Source organism: Centrocercus urophasianus, unplaced genomic scaffold (assembly GCF_019232065.1).
Source record: "Centrocercus urophasianus isolate 14NV4802_14NV808 unplaced genomic scaffold, USGS_Curo_1.0 seq_21, whole genome shotgun sequence".
Taxonomy (NCBI): domain Eukaryota; kingdom Metazoa; phylum Chordata; class Aves; order Galliformes; family Phasianidae; genus Centrocercus; species Centrocercus urophasianus.
Genome location: NW_024884767.1, coordinates 13,056,470 through 13,076,374, shown reverse-complemented (window position 1 = coordinate 13,076,374; position 19,905 = coordinate 13,056,470). Strand labels below are relative to the sequence as shown.

The window sequence follows — 19,905 nt, the reverse complement described above, 5'->3', positions numbered from 1 at the left end:
GGGTGAGAACAGGAGGTAGTTGTATCTATAAAAACAATAAAACATAATATGGCCTTATGCAAAGTGACAAATTTTTAGCAGAAATTGCTTAATAGTGGACTGGCAAGAAAGACAAATTGCACAACCTTTTAAGTTGTAGGTCATCTGGAATTAGGAGTCAATTCATTTCCTGTATAGTCATGGCTTCCGGCTGTAGGAATAGTGTATTAATGATATTTAAATCCATTTCATAAAATTGTAGGTTTGGGAGGTCTTTACTCTTTCAGTGATTATGTAAAATTATGTTACCCATTACTGTGCATAATATGTACTGAAAAAATGATACTTAACAGAAGGTGGCACTGTTTTGGCACAATCTTTGAAGAAACTGCAAGTGGATAAACGATTTGCATGTGACCATATTTAGTGTTGTTGTGCTGCTTTGTGTTTATTAGCATTTTGTCTTATGTATGAACAGAAATGCAAACTTGGAATTTGACAGCCAGCTGTGTTTCATTTTGCATACATCTTGAATACTCAATAAAAATATAGTTAGTTACTGGAATAACACATAGAATGCTGAAAATAAAGGGTATGTTCAGAAGAGATGATAAAATTCAATGGCTCCTGCATACTCCTGTACAGTATGCCTATGGTTCTGCACACTAATATTCCGTGTTTCTGCTGCCTTTGTGCATTCCTGGGCAGCAGAGAAGAAGAGTTTCAAGTGCTAAGATGAGAAAAATCAAATTGTTAGACAAAATGCTATTAAAGTAAAAGAGGACTATTGTTCTTGTTTCACTGCTTTCAAATAGGAATCTGGTGAATATCCAGATATGGGATAAAGAATTGAGCCTGAAAGTACTCCGAAGTTACATTCACTATTTGGCACAGCAGTTATTTTCTTTCAGCTAACTTATCCATCAGCCTGAAAAGACTGGCATAAACCTGCTTAGTGACCAGCTGTTTCCTCTTCCTGATTCCTTGCTTACCTGTTGATTCATGTTCCAGTGCCCGGTCCTCTCCTCCAGCTTCCATTACCATTTGCTTTCACTGTGAGTATGATTCTGCTTTTGATACTTTTTACTGGCTTTGTGCTTTTGTGTATTTTTGTTTTTCTTAAGAATTAAATGTGAACCGAAATTTGGCTTAAAACATTACAGGGGCATTCAGTTGTTGGTTTGGAGGATTAATTGTACTCGGGAAAAACTGTAATTTGATAGGCTCCTGATAACGTGATTCGATCATGCTGTGCCAGATATATCTTCATTAGCGGCATAGACAATGGCATCAAGTGCACCCTCTGCAAGTTTGTGAATGACACCAAGCTGAGCAGTGCAGTTGTTATGTAGGAGGGAAGGGAAGCCATTCAGAGGGACCTGGACAGGCTGGAGAAGTGGGCTGTGAAAACCTAATGAGGTTCAATAAGGCCAAGTGCAAGGTGCTGCACTTGGTCAGGGCAATCCCAGGTATTTATACAGACTGAGGGAAGATCTCCTTGAGAACAGCTCTGCAGAGAAGAACTTGGGGGTCCTGGTGGACAAGAAGCTGGACATGAGCCAGCAGTGTGTGCCTGCAGCCAGAGGCCAACTGTGTTCTGGGCTGCATTAAAAGAGGAGTGGCCAGCAGGGAGAGGGAGGTGATTGTCCCCCTCTGCTCAGCTCTTGTGAGGTCTCATCTGGAACACTGTGTCCAGGCCTGGGGCCCCCAGCACAGGAAGGACATGGAGCTCTTGGAGTGAGCCCAGAGGAGAGCACTGAGATGATCAGAGGGCTGGAGCACCTCTCCTAAGAGGAGAGGTTGAGGAAACTGGGTCTGTTTAGCTTGGAAAAGAGAAGGCTCTGGGGAGACCTCACTGTGGCCTTCCTCAATGTTTCCTCTTCCTCTGATTCCTTGCTTACCTGTTGACTCTTCCAGTACTTGAAGAGAGCATAGAAACAGGAGGGGGAATGGCTGTTTACAAAGATGGATGGTGATTGGGCAGGGGGAAATGTTTTTATACTAGGGTGGGAGGTCTAGGTTAGATATTAAGAGGAAGTTTTTCACTCAGAAGGTGGTGTGATAGTGAAACAGGTTGCCCAAGGAGGTTGTGGCTGCCCCATTCCTGGAGGCATTCAAGGTCAGGCTGGATGTGGCTCTGGGCAGCCTGCTCTGGTGGTTGGCGACCCTGCACATAACAAGGGGGTTGAAGCTAGATGATCATTGTGGTCCTTTTCAACCCAGGCCATTCTATGATATTGGAAATGCAAAACTTCAGAGCACATGTAAGTGCCTTTTATGCTGGGATATGCACTTATCACCCTCAAAAGATAAAGCTTAATGGTAGTATTTTTTAAGCCAAATAGAAAGAGATCTTTTTTAAAAAAAATCCATGGGCACTTATTGCAGTCTGGGAATTCTGTTGAAGAGAGCTAATAGCTTATTCTGATGTCTTACAGTTCAGCTGGGATAGCAACCAGGTTGGCATGGTTTAACCAATTGGGTGTTTGTTATTTGTCCCTGCTGACAACTGGTAGGAGAACATCAGCGGTGCTACATAGTAGTACGTGGTTTGCATAGTTTAAAGGCTAGTTTCAGATCTACATAAAGTATCCACATGCTTAGTTAGAATTTAGTAGAAGAACTGTCATTTCAGTGATTGCATTTAAGAAAGTTCTTAGTGTATCAGCTTTTGACATCAGCTACCGGAGAGACATCTGTTGGAGACTTAAGCCCTGGCATTCTTCTTGAAGTCTTTGTGTGCACTACAGCTTTAAGGGAATCATTAAAATACAGTAAAGTTGTATTTCCTGTTTAAATATTAAGATATTTTATTGCTCCAGCCACTTTTCCCTTCTTTTTTAATAGTTTTAAAAGATGAAGTTTCTTAACTTCTTTCTGCAAGCAGTAGCTCAGGATAGGGAACAAACATAGTCTTTTTGCTGAAAACTTGAGTTAATAAAACACAGTGACATTTCCTCTGTGAATTGCGTGGTAGGATTTGAGCTCAAGTCTTTACAGCCTTCAAGTGAAGGTGGCTGTGCAAATTTAGCAGCACCAAATTAAGCCCATTTTCTGTTCCTGTGCACCTTGGTAAAGGAAATGTTTAGCTGCTATTTTTACAAGGTCTGCTGTTGTATGATACAGGTTGATTCCACAAAGAGTTGATCTAGAAGTATTGTGAAGAATATAATCCAGAAAAATGGCTTGTACTTTCCCTGATGTGATGAGTTCTTGAGCATTTTTTTCAGGTTATATAGGATCAATAAACCTGTGACATCTTCAGTGACTAAATCTAGCATTGGTATTTTTTAGATGTCAGTGATAGTTGAAGGTGCTGGGCTAGACAGAATGCTGCATGGCATCACCTATGCTATTGGTATTGTACTGAACCTGTAAATAAAGTAATTGAGCTTCAAGTACTGGCAGTTCTTTACACTCCCTTTACAAAAGAAGAAGAAAAATATTGCCAATAAAAAACAGGAAGTTAAGGCTGACCAACTTACCAGAAGAATTGAGTCCCCGTGCTTCCCTACCCTAGATAACTTTTTCCAACCTGCTTGCAGCAATGTATCCTGAAACCCTGAAGTTCAGTGGGCAATCAAACTTAGGTTGTCAACTTTGCTGGAAATTGCACAAAGCACGAGTTGCAAAGTGAATTCAGTACCAAGGCTGGTGTTTTACAGCAGCAATGTTCTGATATTTTGATAACTGTAGTAAAAAATCAGTGATATTTGAAGGTACCTATACGTTACTACTATAGGGTAATATAAATCTGTGAAGTGGGCATCCAGATCTTTTGAATTCTGTTGGAAGACTGCTATAGAAGCTTTTATGAAAGTTTTTTCAAGGTGTTTTTTTTATGCTTGTGACTGTTTTCTTCAGGAAAAGTAAATCAGGGGGGAGGAAAAGGAAGGAAGGACAGATCTTCATACTTATTTATAAAAGTTTATTTTTTTTTTTAACCAAATATTTCCATTTAGTAGGCATTTTGGTAATCTTGTTTATGTCATACAACAGCATGTATTTTCCACTTTACACTTTCATTTTTCTCACAGTGCAAATAACAGCTTTCCATTTAACCTACCCAGAAGACTATAGTTTGAGCCAGGATTAATCAAGATTAAATAAACAGCCTGTGAAACTAATGTTTGTAGGAGCTGGAAGGGAAGAAGGCGTTCTCTACATTGAGCCATTAAAATGGGAACAGTTCTACTGCTGCATCTGCTACTATGGTAGTTGCAGCCCATTTCTTGAAGTCTGCCCTTTTATGCAAAGGTTGATTCAGATGAACTAAGACTGTGGAAAAAGCAAGTGATTTTAAGAAGGTATATGTTTCCTTTTTGCAGTTAACTGTCTCTATGTCACAACACGAAGAGCACATCTTTCAGGAATTAACATCCATTCCTTTGGATGTACTTTCAAATTTCATAAGCTTTCTGCCACGGTCTGTACATTATATTATAGAGGAACATCAGGCGAAGAAATTTCCTACATTAAAGCATAGTACTGAGAAGGGGCAAAGAAGAAATTTTTTGGGAAAGGAAATTGCCTGCAGTGTGAAAAAACCTGTCTGATTTTTCTTTTTCTGGTCAGTGTCATTTAATTAGGTGTGTAGCTTTCTCAGTAAATAGTCTCTGAACATGGATCTTAGCGGTGGAAATAAAAGCAGACAAATGGTCTCTGTAAACCCTGCTGAGCTGCACATTACAGGGTGGGGGAAGGGCTGGCTGCTGTCAAAGCAGCAAACGAAATACCAATTGAATGAGCATGTGAACGAAGATGAGAAAATTAAAATTCATTGAAGGATGAGCAAATTGAGTGAAAGAATACTAAGAACAGTTTTTGCACCACTGAAACAAAGATGTTGATATACTAAGTGGTTCTTAAAGCAATTTTGCACTATAAATTGTACTATTTTCATTTTTTAATTCTAGTCTGCGATGCAGGCTGAAGGTGAACGGAAGATGTTAAACCTGGGCTGCAGAGATTGAGCAAATGGAAAGAGAAATAGTAAAGGCAAATAATTTGTTTAATTTGCACTTAACTATATTTTGATGCAGTCATAGTTGAGGTTTTGATTGACCAGAAGGTAACTTCTTTGAATGGAAAGACTGAGTGTCAATCATCTGTTTTGCATCAATTTTTCTGTATAGTTTTGTCAGGGTCTTGGCTTTATCCTGTGTTCAATGGAACTTGGAGAAATAGCTGCTGTGACGTTAGAAATTTCTGTCTGTATTTGTATTCCTTATAGAGAATGAAGAAAAGGAATGTTTCCTACAAGGGAATTGTAAAAATACTAAATAGTATGAGGAGGATCATACAAGAATTTTCCACTTACAATGTAAATCTGCAAACATTGTGTGATAAACTTACTACTTCTCACAATTCCATCAAAAGATGGAATTAAATAGATCTGAAATGTGCAAGGAAATTGCCTGCAATGTGAAAAAACCTGTCTGATTTTTTTTCCTGGTCAGTGTCATTTAATTAAGTGTGTAGCTTTCTCAGTAAATAATCTCTGAACATGGATGACATCTTAATCTGGGATTGACACTATAGCAATACCTTCCTTCTTAAAAAGGGAATAAAGACTGTAGGAGTTGAGGTTCATTTTGGATTGTCTCATATATGCTTATAGAAATCATGCAGAAAGGCTTTAGGCAGGCAGAGTTGTATCAGGTGTGCTCCTCACTGCTGTTTTGCTTTAGCTACTGCATAAAAAGACACATTGTGACTCTATGGACAAAAGACCTGGAATCGAGTTGTAAGGAGTGCATGATCTCGCTTTCTCAGAGTGGAAGCCTACATTATGATGCACCAGTTACATGAAATGATGAATCAGAAGTGACAGCATGCAGTTCAGCATCATTCACAACCCTCTGAAATTGATTTGGAGTTTGCAGTTCTGCTTTAAAGTGAATTAACATTCTTTTTTTTTTTCTCCCCCCCCACCATTTTTAACCATATTTCAGTGAATGGTGAAATAAGTATCAAAGGTGGAGAAATAGAAAAATAAAATATTCCAAGTGGGAAGGGACCCATGAGAATCATTAAGTTCAACTCCTGGCTTTTTGCAGGACCACCCAAAATCTAACCCAATGTCCGAGAGCATTGTCTGAATACTCACTCCCTGAACTCTGGTAGGTTCAGAGTGTGGGCACTCAGTGCCCACTGCCCTCTAGTGCAGAACCTGTCCTTAACCCCCAGCTGCCCCTCCCCTGACAGCCATTCATGCGGTTCCCCTGAGCTCTGTCACTGTCACAGAGAGCAGAGCTCAGCGCTGCCCCTCTTCTCCTTGTGAGGAGCTGCAGCTGCCAAGAGGCCTCCCCTCAGCTCCTGGGCTCTGGGTGGAACACATCCAGAGATCTCAGTTGCTCCTCAAACATCTTGCCCTTCATACCCTTCGTTATGCATCATACAGCCCTCCTCTTGATGCTGTCATAAAGGTTTTGCATCCTTACATTGTGGCACTCAAACCTGTACCCAGAGCTCAATGTGAGGCTACACAGAGCAGAGTGGGACAACTTGCTCAGCTGATAGTTCAGAGCTTGATGACCCCAGAATACAGCTGGCCCTTTTGGCTGCATGGGAGCACTGCTGGTTCATACTTAGCACAGCACCAACAAAAACCCTCAGATGCCTCTCTGCAAGGCTGCCTTCCGGCCATTTGTCCCCCATCCTATACATCCATCCAGGATTACACCTCCTGGATACAGAATCTGGCTGGTATGTGTATTCCATCTTTATTTTGGGGCAGTAGATCCCAAATTTGAATGGAATAAGGGCTGTAAAAAAGGGGGGAGAAAGTCCCTTGGGGGAAAAAAAAAAAAAAAAGTAAAGCTTGAATTTTTTTTTTTTTTTTTTTTAAATAAAAATTTTCAAGCAGATGTAGTTGCATGCTACCCCCTGCAGTTCTCTAGCAGAGTCAGAAGCAATACCGGTGCACAGCACTGGAGCCGCTCTCGATGTATATATCCCGAGGAAGCCATGAGCCCTGGAAGGCATCAAGTGAAGCAGCAATGGAGCCTCCTAGCCAGGCAGCAATATGGCGGCTGGGGGCAGCAGCAGGGTGCTCGCTGCCCAGACCCTGAGCCACACGTTGAGCAAAGCCACACAGCAGTGTGGTGCCTCCAGCCAGCAGCAGTGGGGGGTTACCAGGTTGGGCTCCACTGAGGTGCAGGGAGCGGGCCGCCATCTCTAGTAGCCCCGGGCCTGGGACCCCAAGGACCTCAGGGGTGAAGAGGGCCTCAGCACAGCGGGAGTACTCATCCTGAAGGAGGGGCCCCATGGGCTCAGAGTGGGCACCGGGTGGGTGGCAACAGCAGCGTGTCTCCTTCAGGTGCTGGAGTGTCTCTGCTGGCAGTTGCAGTCCACGGGCTGCCAGCATCTGGCCCAGGTAGAATGTGAGATCATTCCCGGCCAAGTCCAGTCGGAAGGAGGCATGGGGCAGCACGTAGCCGTCCTGTACTGCCACTGCATAAGATGTGCCGGCACCAGAGCCCAGCACCACACCGGTGGTACGGCCATAGGAATAGGCAACAAGCACAGAGCGGGGCATCACAAGCATGGCTGGCACACCAAAGCCCTCGAAGAGGAGCTCGGCCACCTTCTCACGGTTGACGATAGGGGACAGTGGGGCGTCGGTGGCCAGCACAGCCAGCTCCTCAGGGCACACAGCCAAATCGTGGTAGAATATGCGATGCCACAGCTCTTCCAACCCGTCCCAGTCAGTTACCACACCGTGAGTGAGAATGGAGCCATCCTTGACCTGGCTGGGCACCACTGATCGTGGCCTCTCATCCCCGGCCAGCCCGCTCTTGGTGTGGCCCATCCCTGTGTCAATGACAACAGCACAAAGATCGTTGTACCTTGCTGCTAAACCAGACATCATCACATGTCAGGGGCTGGCTCACTGCAGGGTGGACTGTGAGTTGCCAGAGTGCCTGCCTGCATCACAGCTGGAGGGAGGTGACATCACTGATGGCAGAGAATAGAGAAGGGCAAGAAGGAAGACAATGATAATTACAGGCCTTTCAATCAGTGCCTGGTAAAATTATGGAGAAAATGATGATGGGAGCTACTGAAAAACACCTGAAGGAAAATGTGGTCATTGGTCGTAGTCAGCATGGGTTCGTGAGGGGGAAAGTCCTCTTTAAGTAACTTAACTTCCTTTTATGACAAGGTCACCCAACTAATTGACAAAAGGATTATAGTAAATAGGATAACATCAGGTTGGCAGCTAGTCATTAACAGGGAACCCCAAGGTTCCATTCTCTTTGGTGCTTTCTTGAACTGGATGTAGGACTAGAAGGTGTTCTGAGCAAGTATGCTGATGATACTAATCTGGAAGGAATTGTTGACTCTGTCAAGGGTGGAGAGGCCTTACAGAGAGATCCAGACACATAAGAAGGCTGGACAGTCTCCAACTGCATGAAGTTTAACAACAAAAAGTGCTGGATTTTGCACCTTGGGAGGGGCAACCCTGGCTGTACATACAGACTGGGAAATGAGGTGACTGCTGTGGAGCAGCCCTACTGAAGGAGATTTAGGGGTCTTCATCAATAGCAAACTGAACGTGAGTCAACAGTGTGCCTAGGCAGCAAGCAAGGCAAACTGTACCCTAGAGTGCATCAGGTCCAGCACTGTGAGCCAGACAAGGAAGGAACTGTCCTGCTCTATGCTGCACTGATGCAGCCTAATCTTGAGTACTGTCTGCAGTATTTGGCACCACAATACAAAAATGACATAAAACTATCAAGAGAGTGCAGAAAGGAAGACTGCAGAGAGGATTAAGGATCTAGAAGGGAACACACATGAGGAGCAGCTGAGATCCATTTGTTTGTTCAGCCTTGGGAGTAGAAGACTGAAGGGATTCTTCATCATGGCCTGTGGCTTCCTTATGAGAGGAAGTGGGAAGACAGGTGCTAATTTCTTCTTTCTGATGACCAATGGTGGAGCCTAAGGGGATGGAATGGAGCTGCAACAGTGTAAGATCACATTCTGTGCTGGGTAGCTGTGTATGCAAAATATAAATCATAGCTCGAGTCCAATAAAGCTAGAAAGGCCAGAGCATCTTGTTGTCCTGTCTTTAACCGTCAATCTCAAACTCTCAATCTCAAATCTCAATCATCAAACGATGAAGAATTATACAGTAAAGGTACAGCATGGAAATACAGGCTTAAAGTCCCTGGGTGTGTAGCCCTCACTACCAGCAGCAGCAGCAGTGAGAGAGGACTTTATATGAGAATTCCAGCTATGATACATGCTAAAGTATGTACTATACTCTACCTGATCATTGTTTAAGCATATATCTCGAAGGATGGGAGTTGAGGTGAAGGTACAGACTCTTTGGTGGTGAGCAGCAACAGAATGGGAGGCAATGGGCACTAACTGGAACAGAGGAAGTTGCATACTAACAAAAGGAGTAACTTCTTTACTGTTTGGAACAGGCTGCTTAGAGATGTTGTGGAGCCTCCTCAGGAGATATTCAAGACCCACCTGAATGCCTGCTTGTCTGACTGCCATAGGGAACCTGCTTTAGCAGAGGTGTTGGACTCAATGATTTCTTTTTTCTCCATTTCTCTCAGGTAGAACTGTGAACATTTTCAGACTGATTTCAAGTCCTCCTACAGTACTATTAGACTTTATGAAAGTTGTAGCTGAATCGGTACAGCTGTATTCAGAGTTAAATCTTCACTGTTATGGGAAAACAAGTAGCAGAAAATAAAGAACATAAGACTGAACCTCTCCTACCACTCCTCACAGTCTACACCTGTTAGAATTATGATAGCACCTACTTTTGTGGAGCTGATAGCTATCAAGACCTCTGCCTGCTTAGCCTCGCAAAGAGCTACAGTAGACATGTGTGACATAAAAATATTTTGCTTGACTACTGGTGAAGTGAATACTGTTGAACAAAAATAACTGTTTTCTTTAGATTCCAGCATTAAGCAGTTTATCTCTGTTCACTATAGCTGAGCTTGTATAAAATGTAATTTTTTCATGCTTAGTCTCCCTCCATGCCTGAAACACCTTTGGAAAGAAAGGAATTCATGGTCTCATAAAAGCTGTAGTTGGAATAACTGTCAGAAGTCAAATCATAAATCACTGTTAGCAGGAAGGCATACTTGATGCAAATGAATTACATGGGCAGAGGGCTGAAATAAGCCAATTGAAGGTATTAACAGAAGCCTCCATAAATAGAAGTTGTTGAAAATAAACACTGACAAAATAAAACTTAAATAGATTATTAAGAAATGAAATACATAATTCTGATGAATTATACATGATTTTTTTCTCTTCCTTACTTACCTCCTTTCCCCACCATCAAGCACCTCAGTAAGCCCTACATTGTGTGGTGGACATGCCTTAAATTCCCAGCAGGCCTCTTTACAGAAGGACAAAGGAGTTGCGCCACTGAATGTTGTGTCCCTGTGTTTTTGGTGTCTATTTTAGTAGTGGAACTAGGTTTGTACCCTTGACCTTCCCTTCAGTGTCTCAGATGAGTTGTGTGTCCATAAAGGACATCATTAGTTGGTATGGAGCTGCGTTAGCAAGAAACAGGAAAAAACAAGTTTCAGGATTTGTCTGCTCCTTTTAAGTGGTGGTTTTCAGTTTTTTATTGGGCTTCTAAAAAACTATCTGGCTTTCTGTCATGGTTTTATGATGTTTGGTTATCAGTATTCCACATCATAACATCATGTAGTGCACTGGGAATTGAAGAGTTAATGCTCCAAGTCTGGATACCTGTCCCAGAAGAGAAGAACTACTGCATGCCCCAGAGGACTGCTTGCTGTTCTGTTATCATTTCTGCTCAGGGGGAAAAGATGAAATGCCTTCGTAGGTCACCTGATGGCTCTTTTGGTCATCTGGCTTGTCTCTGTTGCGGGTGCCATCTCGTCCGTCACAGCATTAGAGTAAGGTCTTTGGTTTTCAGACAGTCTCTCATAATGTTTGATTTATTAGCTTCAATTCTGGTTATACTGTATTATATTGTATTATAGTGTGTTATCTTGAATTTGAATATGTTGTTTAGTAAATTTGTTTGTTTCTCCTCAGATCATTGCTGCTGGTCTGTCTTTAGGCCCATCTCTCTACACTTTTCCCTTTTTTTTTTCCCCTTTCTTCTCTTTCCTGGGTGTGGATCTATGGGTCCCTCCACTCTGCTAGTCATGGAACCAGGCCAAGCCAGCCTGTAAACAGTTGACATTCTTGTTGGAGAATGCCTTGACACTTTCCTAGCCCCTTTTTAAAAAACTCCTAATGCAGATCAACATTCTTTTTTATTTTAAAAATTAGCCGCATTAAAAAGTACCTATTTATTTAACCAAATGTTATCAACTACTGTTACAGCATCGTGGTATAAAACGGCACTGAAACTCATTCTTTACTTGTGTAGAAAGCTTTGTGTAGAAAAGACTGCTAGTGCTTTAGCAGAAAAACAGGAGCAGGAAGATCAGTAGAGGATGACTCTTGTGAAGGAAGTTCAGGAAGGAAAGCAAAAGAAAAGTAACAAGTGAGTCAAGTGAGACTGAGAGGGACAAGAATCTCTTCTTAGCATCAGTGCCCTCTTCTAATCATCAGCACTCCTCAGAACCTTCGTTCGACCTGTCTCAAAACAATCTTCAAATAGGTAGCCAAAATACATATACCCTAAATAAAAACATTCACTTTCAAGATATATAAAAAATGAGCCTCCTCTCACACCATCAGGCTGAGCAGCACAGGCACCAAGCTGCGCTGACCCCCTTCAGAGCAGGGTTGCATCTACCCCTCCTGCCACACTGAGGTCACAGAACCCTGGTGAGTAATACCTGGCACTTGCAAGAACAATTTTCCCTCCCTTGCTGCAAAGACACTTTGCAAAATGTCCGTTAGTGAGCTTGGGAAGCATCGCCATTTTCATTTTGCAGCTGGAGGAACAGATGCAGAAATGACGTCTGAGAAGTTGGTGGCAGGGCTCAGAAGCTACTTCAGTGAAGCCTAGGTCTCAGGACTTTGAGCTAAGCAATACTTTGTTCTGAAGATGTCTCAGTATTCACATTTGCTTTTTTGTATAACAGGTATTTAATTTCAACTATATGAAAAGAGAAACAGTATAGAACGTGAGCAAGTCAATTATATAAATAAGGCTGATTTCTTCAAGAAAATAGAAGGCATTTATTGCTGAGAGAAATAGAATACTGAGTAAGCTGGGAGCGTGAATATTATCTGACTTCTGCAAACAGATCTTGTTAGATCGGCAACTGACACAAGCAACCTTCTGCTGCATTTCCAGATATGGGTTTTGTCTGTTCAGGACTGTCTTCCATGCGTTCATGTTTTAAATTATATAATTTCCTGAAAATAAAAATAGCTTTGTTAAACTTAGACATTCAACAAACTATGTCAGATTGCTCAAGGCAGGAGAAGTATTTCTTTGCATAATAAAAGTTCCTGAGTACTGAACAGTTTAAGAGTTAAAACTTATATGCTGTCCTGAGATTCCTCTTGTGTTCACCAGTTTTGCTCTGGATAAAATGGATGCTGCTGCTTACCCCATTTACTTTTTTTCTCACATTGAAATTTGCAACCACACTAAAAACCTAAGTCCTACATCCGAATTCTTCTATCAGACTGAGATGTTGAACAACTTGGAGAAGTATCAGTATTTAATGTTTTCTTATGCGTGCACGGCTGGCCAGCAGTCTATGTCATGAACTCTGTGAACAGCCTCACTGAAGGTAATCAAGATGCTTCCATACAGTGGGATATGAAGAAGCAGTCTGCTTCACTAGTGAGTAGTCTGCCATTTCTAGAGAATTCCACAGGCCACAGACTGGGTGAAGCTGCAGGCCTGAACTGTCAAGTCCTGTGGGCAGGGGCTAGCCCAGGGACCACCTGCATGCACTTTGCAAGCAGTAGGAGGTGGAGGTGGGCAGCACGTGGGAAAGCACCTGGCAGAGGCTAGCAGCTGGGAGTAGCTCTGCACTTCCAAATGTGTCAAATTAAGGAAATGAGACAACAACCATGTGGAGGAGTTTGATATGGATGTGTCTAAGACATTATCACAATAAAATATCACATTAAGGCCCTAATGTCACATTTTCAGGGGGGAAAAAAAAGAAAGATAAATCCTACAGAACTGCCCAAGGTGTAGGCATTAGCAACTTCCTATACCATCTTCCTGAGGGTATTTTAGGCCTGAATCACTGACAAAGGAGTGCAAGTTGTCCGACAGGCACTGTATGCCTCTCAGCTAATGAGTGCATCTGGCTTTTAATCCCTTCAAGGTACTAAAACATTCTTCACATCATCAAAGAATGTTGTTCTGTTTAGTCCAGACAGAAGCATGTGACAAGGAGATTCTCACTTGCTGGAATAGCGCACTGAAGAAGGGTCCCCTTCCTTTGTGCTGTCACTTAGCCGTGTCAGTAGCTTTCCTCTGCTCACTGCTGCAGTGTTGCACTAAGTTTGTAACTGTTGGTGGTTGCTGACCTGACAGCAAAATAAGAGACAACTGGAAAAGACGTGGAGGAAGGAACAGCAGCAAAGTTTTCTGCTGCACTTTGCTACTTGCCTGAGGAGAAATTCTGAAGCTACACACACATTTTCTTCAGTATTTATTTTCTCTTGAGAAGTAGAAGCATGAAATGAGAGAAAGTCATCTTGCAGTATCAACAGCCTTGCAGTACTATCGTCTTGGGGCCATATCAAGACAGTCAACTCTAAAGAGGCTTCAGGTGTCTCTTTCCTGATAGCGCCATTGACAATGACTAAAGAAAAGAAAACCAATTACAGCAGAACCACTGGTGCAAAAGGGAATAAAGAAGAATACTCCTATTATGCTACAGGGACTGAGTGATGCCGTAATAGGAGATTGTGATTCTCCAAGCCTCATGAAACTGGTTCTCTGTTATGCATGCATGCATGCACAAAGATTTGATGTAAATCTTTGTCAACTCAGTAGATAATACAATAATCAACCAGAACTTGAATGATCAGGGTCCAGCAATCTATTTTTGAACAGATACAGAAGGCTGTTCAAATTACTTCTGCTGTTGTATATGAATGAATTCAGATGTCCTAATAACTTTTAGGGCACTTCTACATTTTGATGTCTTTATGTCACAATGAGTTTATCTGACATTCAAAGAAGAATATACAATTTTTTTTTTTCTTATTGGCAGCTGAGAATTGAGTATTTTTCTTTTCAAAACAAGTCTGAGACATTAAATAAATATCCTACATGCAGGGTGGGATAGTAAGCATTCTCAGTATAGGTTGGCAAGAAAGCAGTCCTGAATTCTGGGCCAAAGCTAGAAGATACTTGCAAAATTTGATGATAAAGCTACATGCATAAATCTGTATTAGGGAATCCAGGGCTGCTTGAAAGAGACAGAAAGCCTTATACCCTCCAGCCAAGTTTTGTAGGTGAGTTGCTGAAGTCTGGTGCAGGACGTGTTAACTGCGTATCAGAGATCTGAAATAGTTTAGAAGAACAGTTTCTACTTGAACAAGCAGCATAGTGCAGCTGCAGCAGAGCAGTAGAACAAAATGCTCAGTGTTGGAGGACTAATGACCGCAGTGCATTGGAGGTTTTGAAAGAGTAATGTAAACATGAACTAAGTGATACAGAGGCAGAATGAGTGAAAGCAAAAAAAAGATGAAGAAAAAAAAATCTATCAGCAAACATGCTGCAAACAGACTTTTTTTTTTAATATATATTTTTTATTGTAGTTATGCATAGACTGAGCAGTAGCAAAGGCATTTTCCAGTGTCACATTGGGTTGAAACAGACCATTTTGATCAACTACAACAACAAAGCAGCAGAAGAAGATTTGCCTTTCAGTGGGAGGCAGGGGTTTGTCAGAACGGTACCACAGCCACCTAACCAGTCATGGAACCACCCAAAACTCACTTTGATTATTTTTAAGTTCAGCTTGCTCCTTCTTGCTCTTCATTTTGACTGTGAGCTCTTCAAGCAGGTTCTCTTTCTCCATATATAAGAACTTTATTGTTTTATTTAAATATGCCATAATGGGGATTTTGGATGCTGACAAAGGCAAACAGTAAACAGAAAAAATCAACAGTAGCCATGTGTAATATCACAAGATTTCATTACATTTTCTGCTTGCTCCTGGTTTTTCATTGCTGTTGACCACCCTGGAAGAAGAATTAATACAAACTCATTTTTTGTTTCAGTAGTCTCAGTTTTTTGTGCTTCAGAAAATTGCATAGGTAGTGGTCATATATGAGTGAATTCCAAATGTCCAAACAGGCCAAAGGATCTAGTGTCTTGTTCTGAACATACACATGAGTAGATTCAAAATTTGAGAAGAAATTTGACAGTTGTGAGATTTTCCAACATTAGTAGAGGCAAAGATGCTGTGTCTCCACTGTGATCTGAATGCATTTTGTGGCATATTGTAGAATCTTAGAATGACATAATCATAGAACCAAACATAGATATAGATTGGAGGGGATCTTGAACATCACCTAGTTCCAACCCCATGCTGTAGGCAGGGCTACCACCCACCTGATCTGTCTGCCCAGGTCCCATCCAACTTGGCCTTGAGCACCTCTAGAGATGGAGCCTCCAACGATTCTCTGGCAGCCTGTGCCAGTTGCCTCACCACCATCTGAGGAAAGATTTTCCCCTGAAGTTCCCCCCTAATATCTGTTCTAAATTGTCCCCCAGCAGAAGACATGGTGTACCACACTGTTCACGCCCAGCAAACTGCTAATCCTGGTTAGTGCTGTCTCACAGGCAAGGCACAGCACAAATGACAGGCACTGTGTGTTCCCTAGGCTCATCCAAACATGGAACTGCCTGTGTGTATTCTTAGACTGAGATACTGTAAGAGTAAAAATGAATTCATTAATAATGCAAGGTGAACAGTTTGGGGAGGGAGGAATGTTATAACTGCTGGTAGAGAGGTGTTTTTTTGTGCGTGTGTGTGTGTTCAAGTCTTATCCATAGAAGGCAGTATGAGGAAATTTTTAAGGAAACCCAGAAACTGTTTAATTGTTCTGTTGCCACACTATATTGTCTAGGCATAATAAAAGGAACATGAGCCCCATGTCTCTAATTTGATACCCTCAGAAAGTTCCTCATTCTCTTCTTGCCGAAGGAAGACATCTATTCTCCTTTTATATTCGCTCCAAAACTAATGCAATTCTTGGGATTTAATCCAGCTTCCATAGAGGTTAGTGGGAAATTCTTAATGGATTTCACTGGGATACAGTGATTATTTATTTATTTATTTCTTGTCAGATTAGGTCATTATAAATATATCCTTCATTCTTAAGGAAGTGGCATGGGAGAAAGTAAAAGGATTTCACTTCCATGAAATCCCTCAGTATATTTCAAATCTAAAATGAGGTAAGGAAAAAAAAAAAGGAAAAATGGCCCAAAAGAGTTAGCACATTTTTTTTAAACTCCTGCAAGTATATCCCACACACAAAGTCCAGATTGTCACCATAAATATCTCACAAATGAAGTATCTTACAGTGCCAATCCATAAACTTCCAGTAGCAACTACCCAAGATTTTTGTCAGAGAGTCCCAACCATTCCTGAACGTGGTGGAAATCTTCTGGTACAACACCGCTATGTGGAACACTGGTTGCCAGCAGCATGTCTTTGCTCTCACTCCTACTTGTCCTAAACATTAGTGAAGCTGTCCTAGCACTGGCAAAGCATTGGTAAGAAATACCTTCAAAGAAAAGCTTAACGCATTAAGCTTTTGGATGTCAGTGTTCTTTAATTGTGTTCCCACATTGTATGAGTAAATTGTGCTAAAAGTTTTCCAGGAAGATTTTGGCTTAAGCTCCCATTGCTTCAGATGCCTTAGGGACAAGCCTCAGAATAGAACTGGCTATGTATAACTTGATGGTGACAAAATACTAAGCATTCGGGGAGCAGCATGTTGTTTTTAGTCCTCTGCACACTGAGGCAATCTGTTTGCTTTAAATGTTCTGCAGACCTTCTTCTTTCCAATAAAGCAATCAAAATAAAGCCAGTAGCAGCAGGCAGTGTGATATGCTGACGTTGCTCCCTGCTTTGAATTCCTAGCTCAGTGGGTAGAACAAGGCTGTGCACCAACAGCTGAGCCACCTCAAGTCGATATGGCTTTATCCCACCAGTAGGCTGCTTGTGGTTCCAACAAGATGAAGTGGTGCTCCATCTGTTCCCAAACACACATTTGGACCAATAGGACTAAAAATACAGAAACCAAAAAGGAAGCAATCACATGGTGGACATAAAACACTAAAGTACATACTGAGTTTCCGAAATTACATGTCCTTATATTCTCGAGGGCACAGCTCTATTTATCTCTATTTATGTATCATTGCCATTTACTGCTCAGCTGTGGATTGTTTGAGGAAAAGAGAATTTCTATGAGATAATTCAGCACACAAATCCTTGGAATGTCTTCCTAGATGTATAAATAGGCAGTACATTATATTTGGTAGCTCCCTGCTGCTGTTCTACACATTTTCACTGTAATTTTTTTTTTACTGATTTATGCACACTGTAATCAGTCTCTCTGTCAGGGATCTTTAAAGTGGAAAGCAATTCATCAACATTTTGCTTGACTTTTTGGAATGCTGAAAAAGTAAGTTATATGAACTACCAGGGGATAGCCTGACAAACTGTTGAACTTGTTCAGGTATTGTATGTGATTTGCTCACGAGCAGAATCTATGCTGGTGTATTTTTTTTTATAGAAATAACTGTTCTAGAACAAATAGCTGAAATCTACTCAGGTGAATAAAAAACCTACTGCTTTTTGAGAGATTGCTGGAGTTGCTGTAAATTTCAGTGGGAGTTTAATATCTGAAGAAGCTCCAAGATCTCCCAGTTTGGAACCTGAATTACATTTAATATGCATTTAAAGCCTCAATTTTTTTTAAGTTTGCCCACCAGCGTTATCACATGGTGCCTCATTTTTTCTTTGCAATTGCTCAGAAGACACCAAACTCTATTCCAGGACATGATTATGCCCATTAGCATACTTCCAATACATTTCAGCACCAGTGTTGGCTGCTCTAGTAAAGAGGCAGACACTCTGTGGCCTGACCTCACTAGAAGGAGGCCGTTATGGGGGAAATGAAACATAGGCATTCTTAGGCTTCCTACACAGCCCCAGCTTCCTGCACTGCTCCCGCTGCCAAGCAGGTGCTGAAGGCACAGGTGCAAAATACACCCAGTGGGCGCCCACCCATACCTATACCTTTCATGTTACAGCTTACTAATTAAGTCATAAGAGTGAATCCTTTTTTTTTTTTTTTTTTTTTTTTTTCCCCCAGCATAAGTCCCAATGATTTAGAGCCCCTTATTCCAGAATGCTTACTTTTCTCTTTGGATATTACAGGATCATACTTTAGGTCAGATATCCCAGTGCTCTGATAAGTTAGAAAGCAATGCTGGTACAAATGACATCCAAGGGAAATTTCCCATGTTTCCCCTGGTTTTGTGAGGAAAGAAAATAAATTAAGGTCAAATGTAGACTTAGGAAGGGAAAGAGAATGGTTGATTAAATATTCCTTTGTCAATTTTGTGCCATAGGGGAGAAAAGGCAGTCACTCAAGACCCAGAGGAAATATACTTTCAGACAATATTTGAACAATCATCTTGCAGAACTTTTTGCTACCATATATTTCTTAAGGCATTAAACTGGAAAAATTGTATTCTGACTGCCTGCAGTAGCTGTGATTTCTATTATGTGAATTGGGTGATTGGATAGCCCCATTTTCACAGCTAATTCTCTCAAACACATAAATGTGAAAATCTGATATTCCTTTAAGGCAGTTTTCATTATTCTATTCGCTTTCTTTTCAGATCAAGTTTTTCTCTCTCTCTTTTTTAATTTCCTATTCAAATAAATAAGTTTTTCTTACCTTGCTTCAAGCTGTGAATGCTGTGTAAATCTTAGTTTTTGTCATAAAAAGATAAAGTCTCAGATTTGTAAGTTCCTGTAAGTTTTTGTTGTCCTTTATTGGATTGCAGAGAAACCACACAGCAGAGAGTTGGTGAACATCTCACCTGCCAGAAAGACTTTGTTCATTCGACTTTTTTATCAGACCATATAGAGAAAAGGACATAAGAAACCAGAATTTATTAGCTCTGGCAAGCCTGGAATTTCATACTAATATTTTACTGTTAGTATATCTTAGTCACATTTCAACTTACAAGTATGCTTTTGTCCTTTTGTAGTTCTGTCACCACAAAAGAGATTTCACTTCCCACTGCACACCGGAGACCAGAATTCAGAATGGATATTGTCATCCATTTGCATCTCAGGAAGACATTTTCCTGCCAAATATTATGGGCAACATGCATGTAATCTGATATCTTGGTTTAATTACACATACAGCATTGATGATTGCGTGTAGCTATAACTTTCAGTTATTAACTATGTCCATAAACATTTTGTTTTCATTCCCTCAGCACCTGTGAAGAACTTTTCACTTCTACAGAGATGTTCACTCACCATTCACTTGTACTCTGTCTTCAGCGTCATTTGCTGCATCAGTGGTCTTGCTCAGTTCAGGAAAAAAAGACATGTTCAGGTCTGCCCCACACAAAAAGCCATGCCCTGCCATGGCAAACTGTGGCAGTGCAGCTGGACAGGCAAGCCGCAACTGTGCTTCACCCAAGCAGGAACCAGTGAGGCTGATGGCACAAAAATAAAAAGCTGCATAACCTCACACATACATTTTTCTACTGTGGGGATGGTGTTTGAGTTAAGTTTTTTGATGGATTGTCACATATATCCTGCCTCTGGCTTCGAGCTTTCTAAAATTCTCCGAGCTCTATAAGCAGTCCTAAGGATTCTTACTTTCAGGAAAGCTCAGCATGTTTTTCCCCTACATCATCTAGTTCTATTGTGAAACCCCAACTCTTTTGACCAGTGCTATGGACACAGAATAAATGCCTGTACTTAATGATAGTACTGTTAC

General features: G+C 41.4%; 1 protein-coding gene across 1 annotated transcript; it reads right to left on the bottom strand.

Annotated features, from left to right (window-relative positions):
* Nucleotides 1-6,886: 6,886 nt before the first annotated feature.
* LOC122162540 (actin, acrosomal process isoform-like) lies at nt 6,887-7,852 on the bottom strand. Its single transcript, XM_042822936.1, has one exon. It carries the CDS (start codon nt 7,850-7,852, stop codon nt 6,887-6,889), a length of 966 nt encoding a protein of 321 aa, XP_042678870.1.
* Between the last annotated feature and the right edge of the window lie 12,053 nt (nt 7,853-19,905).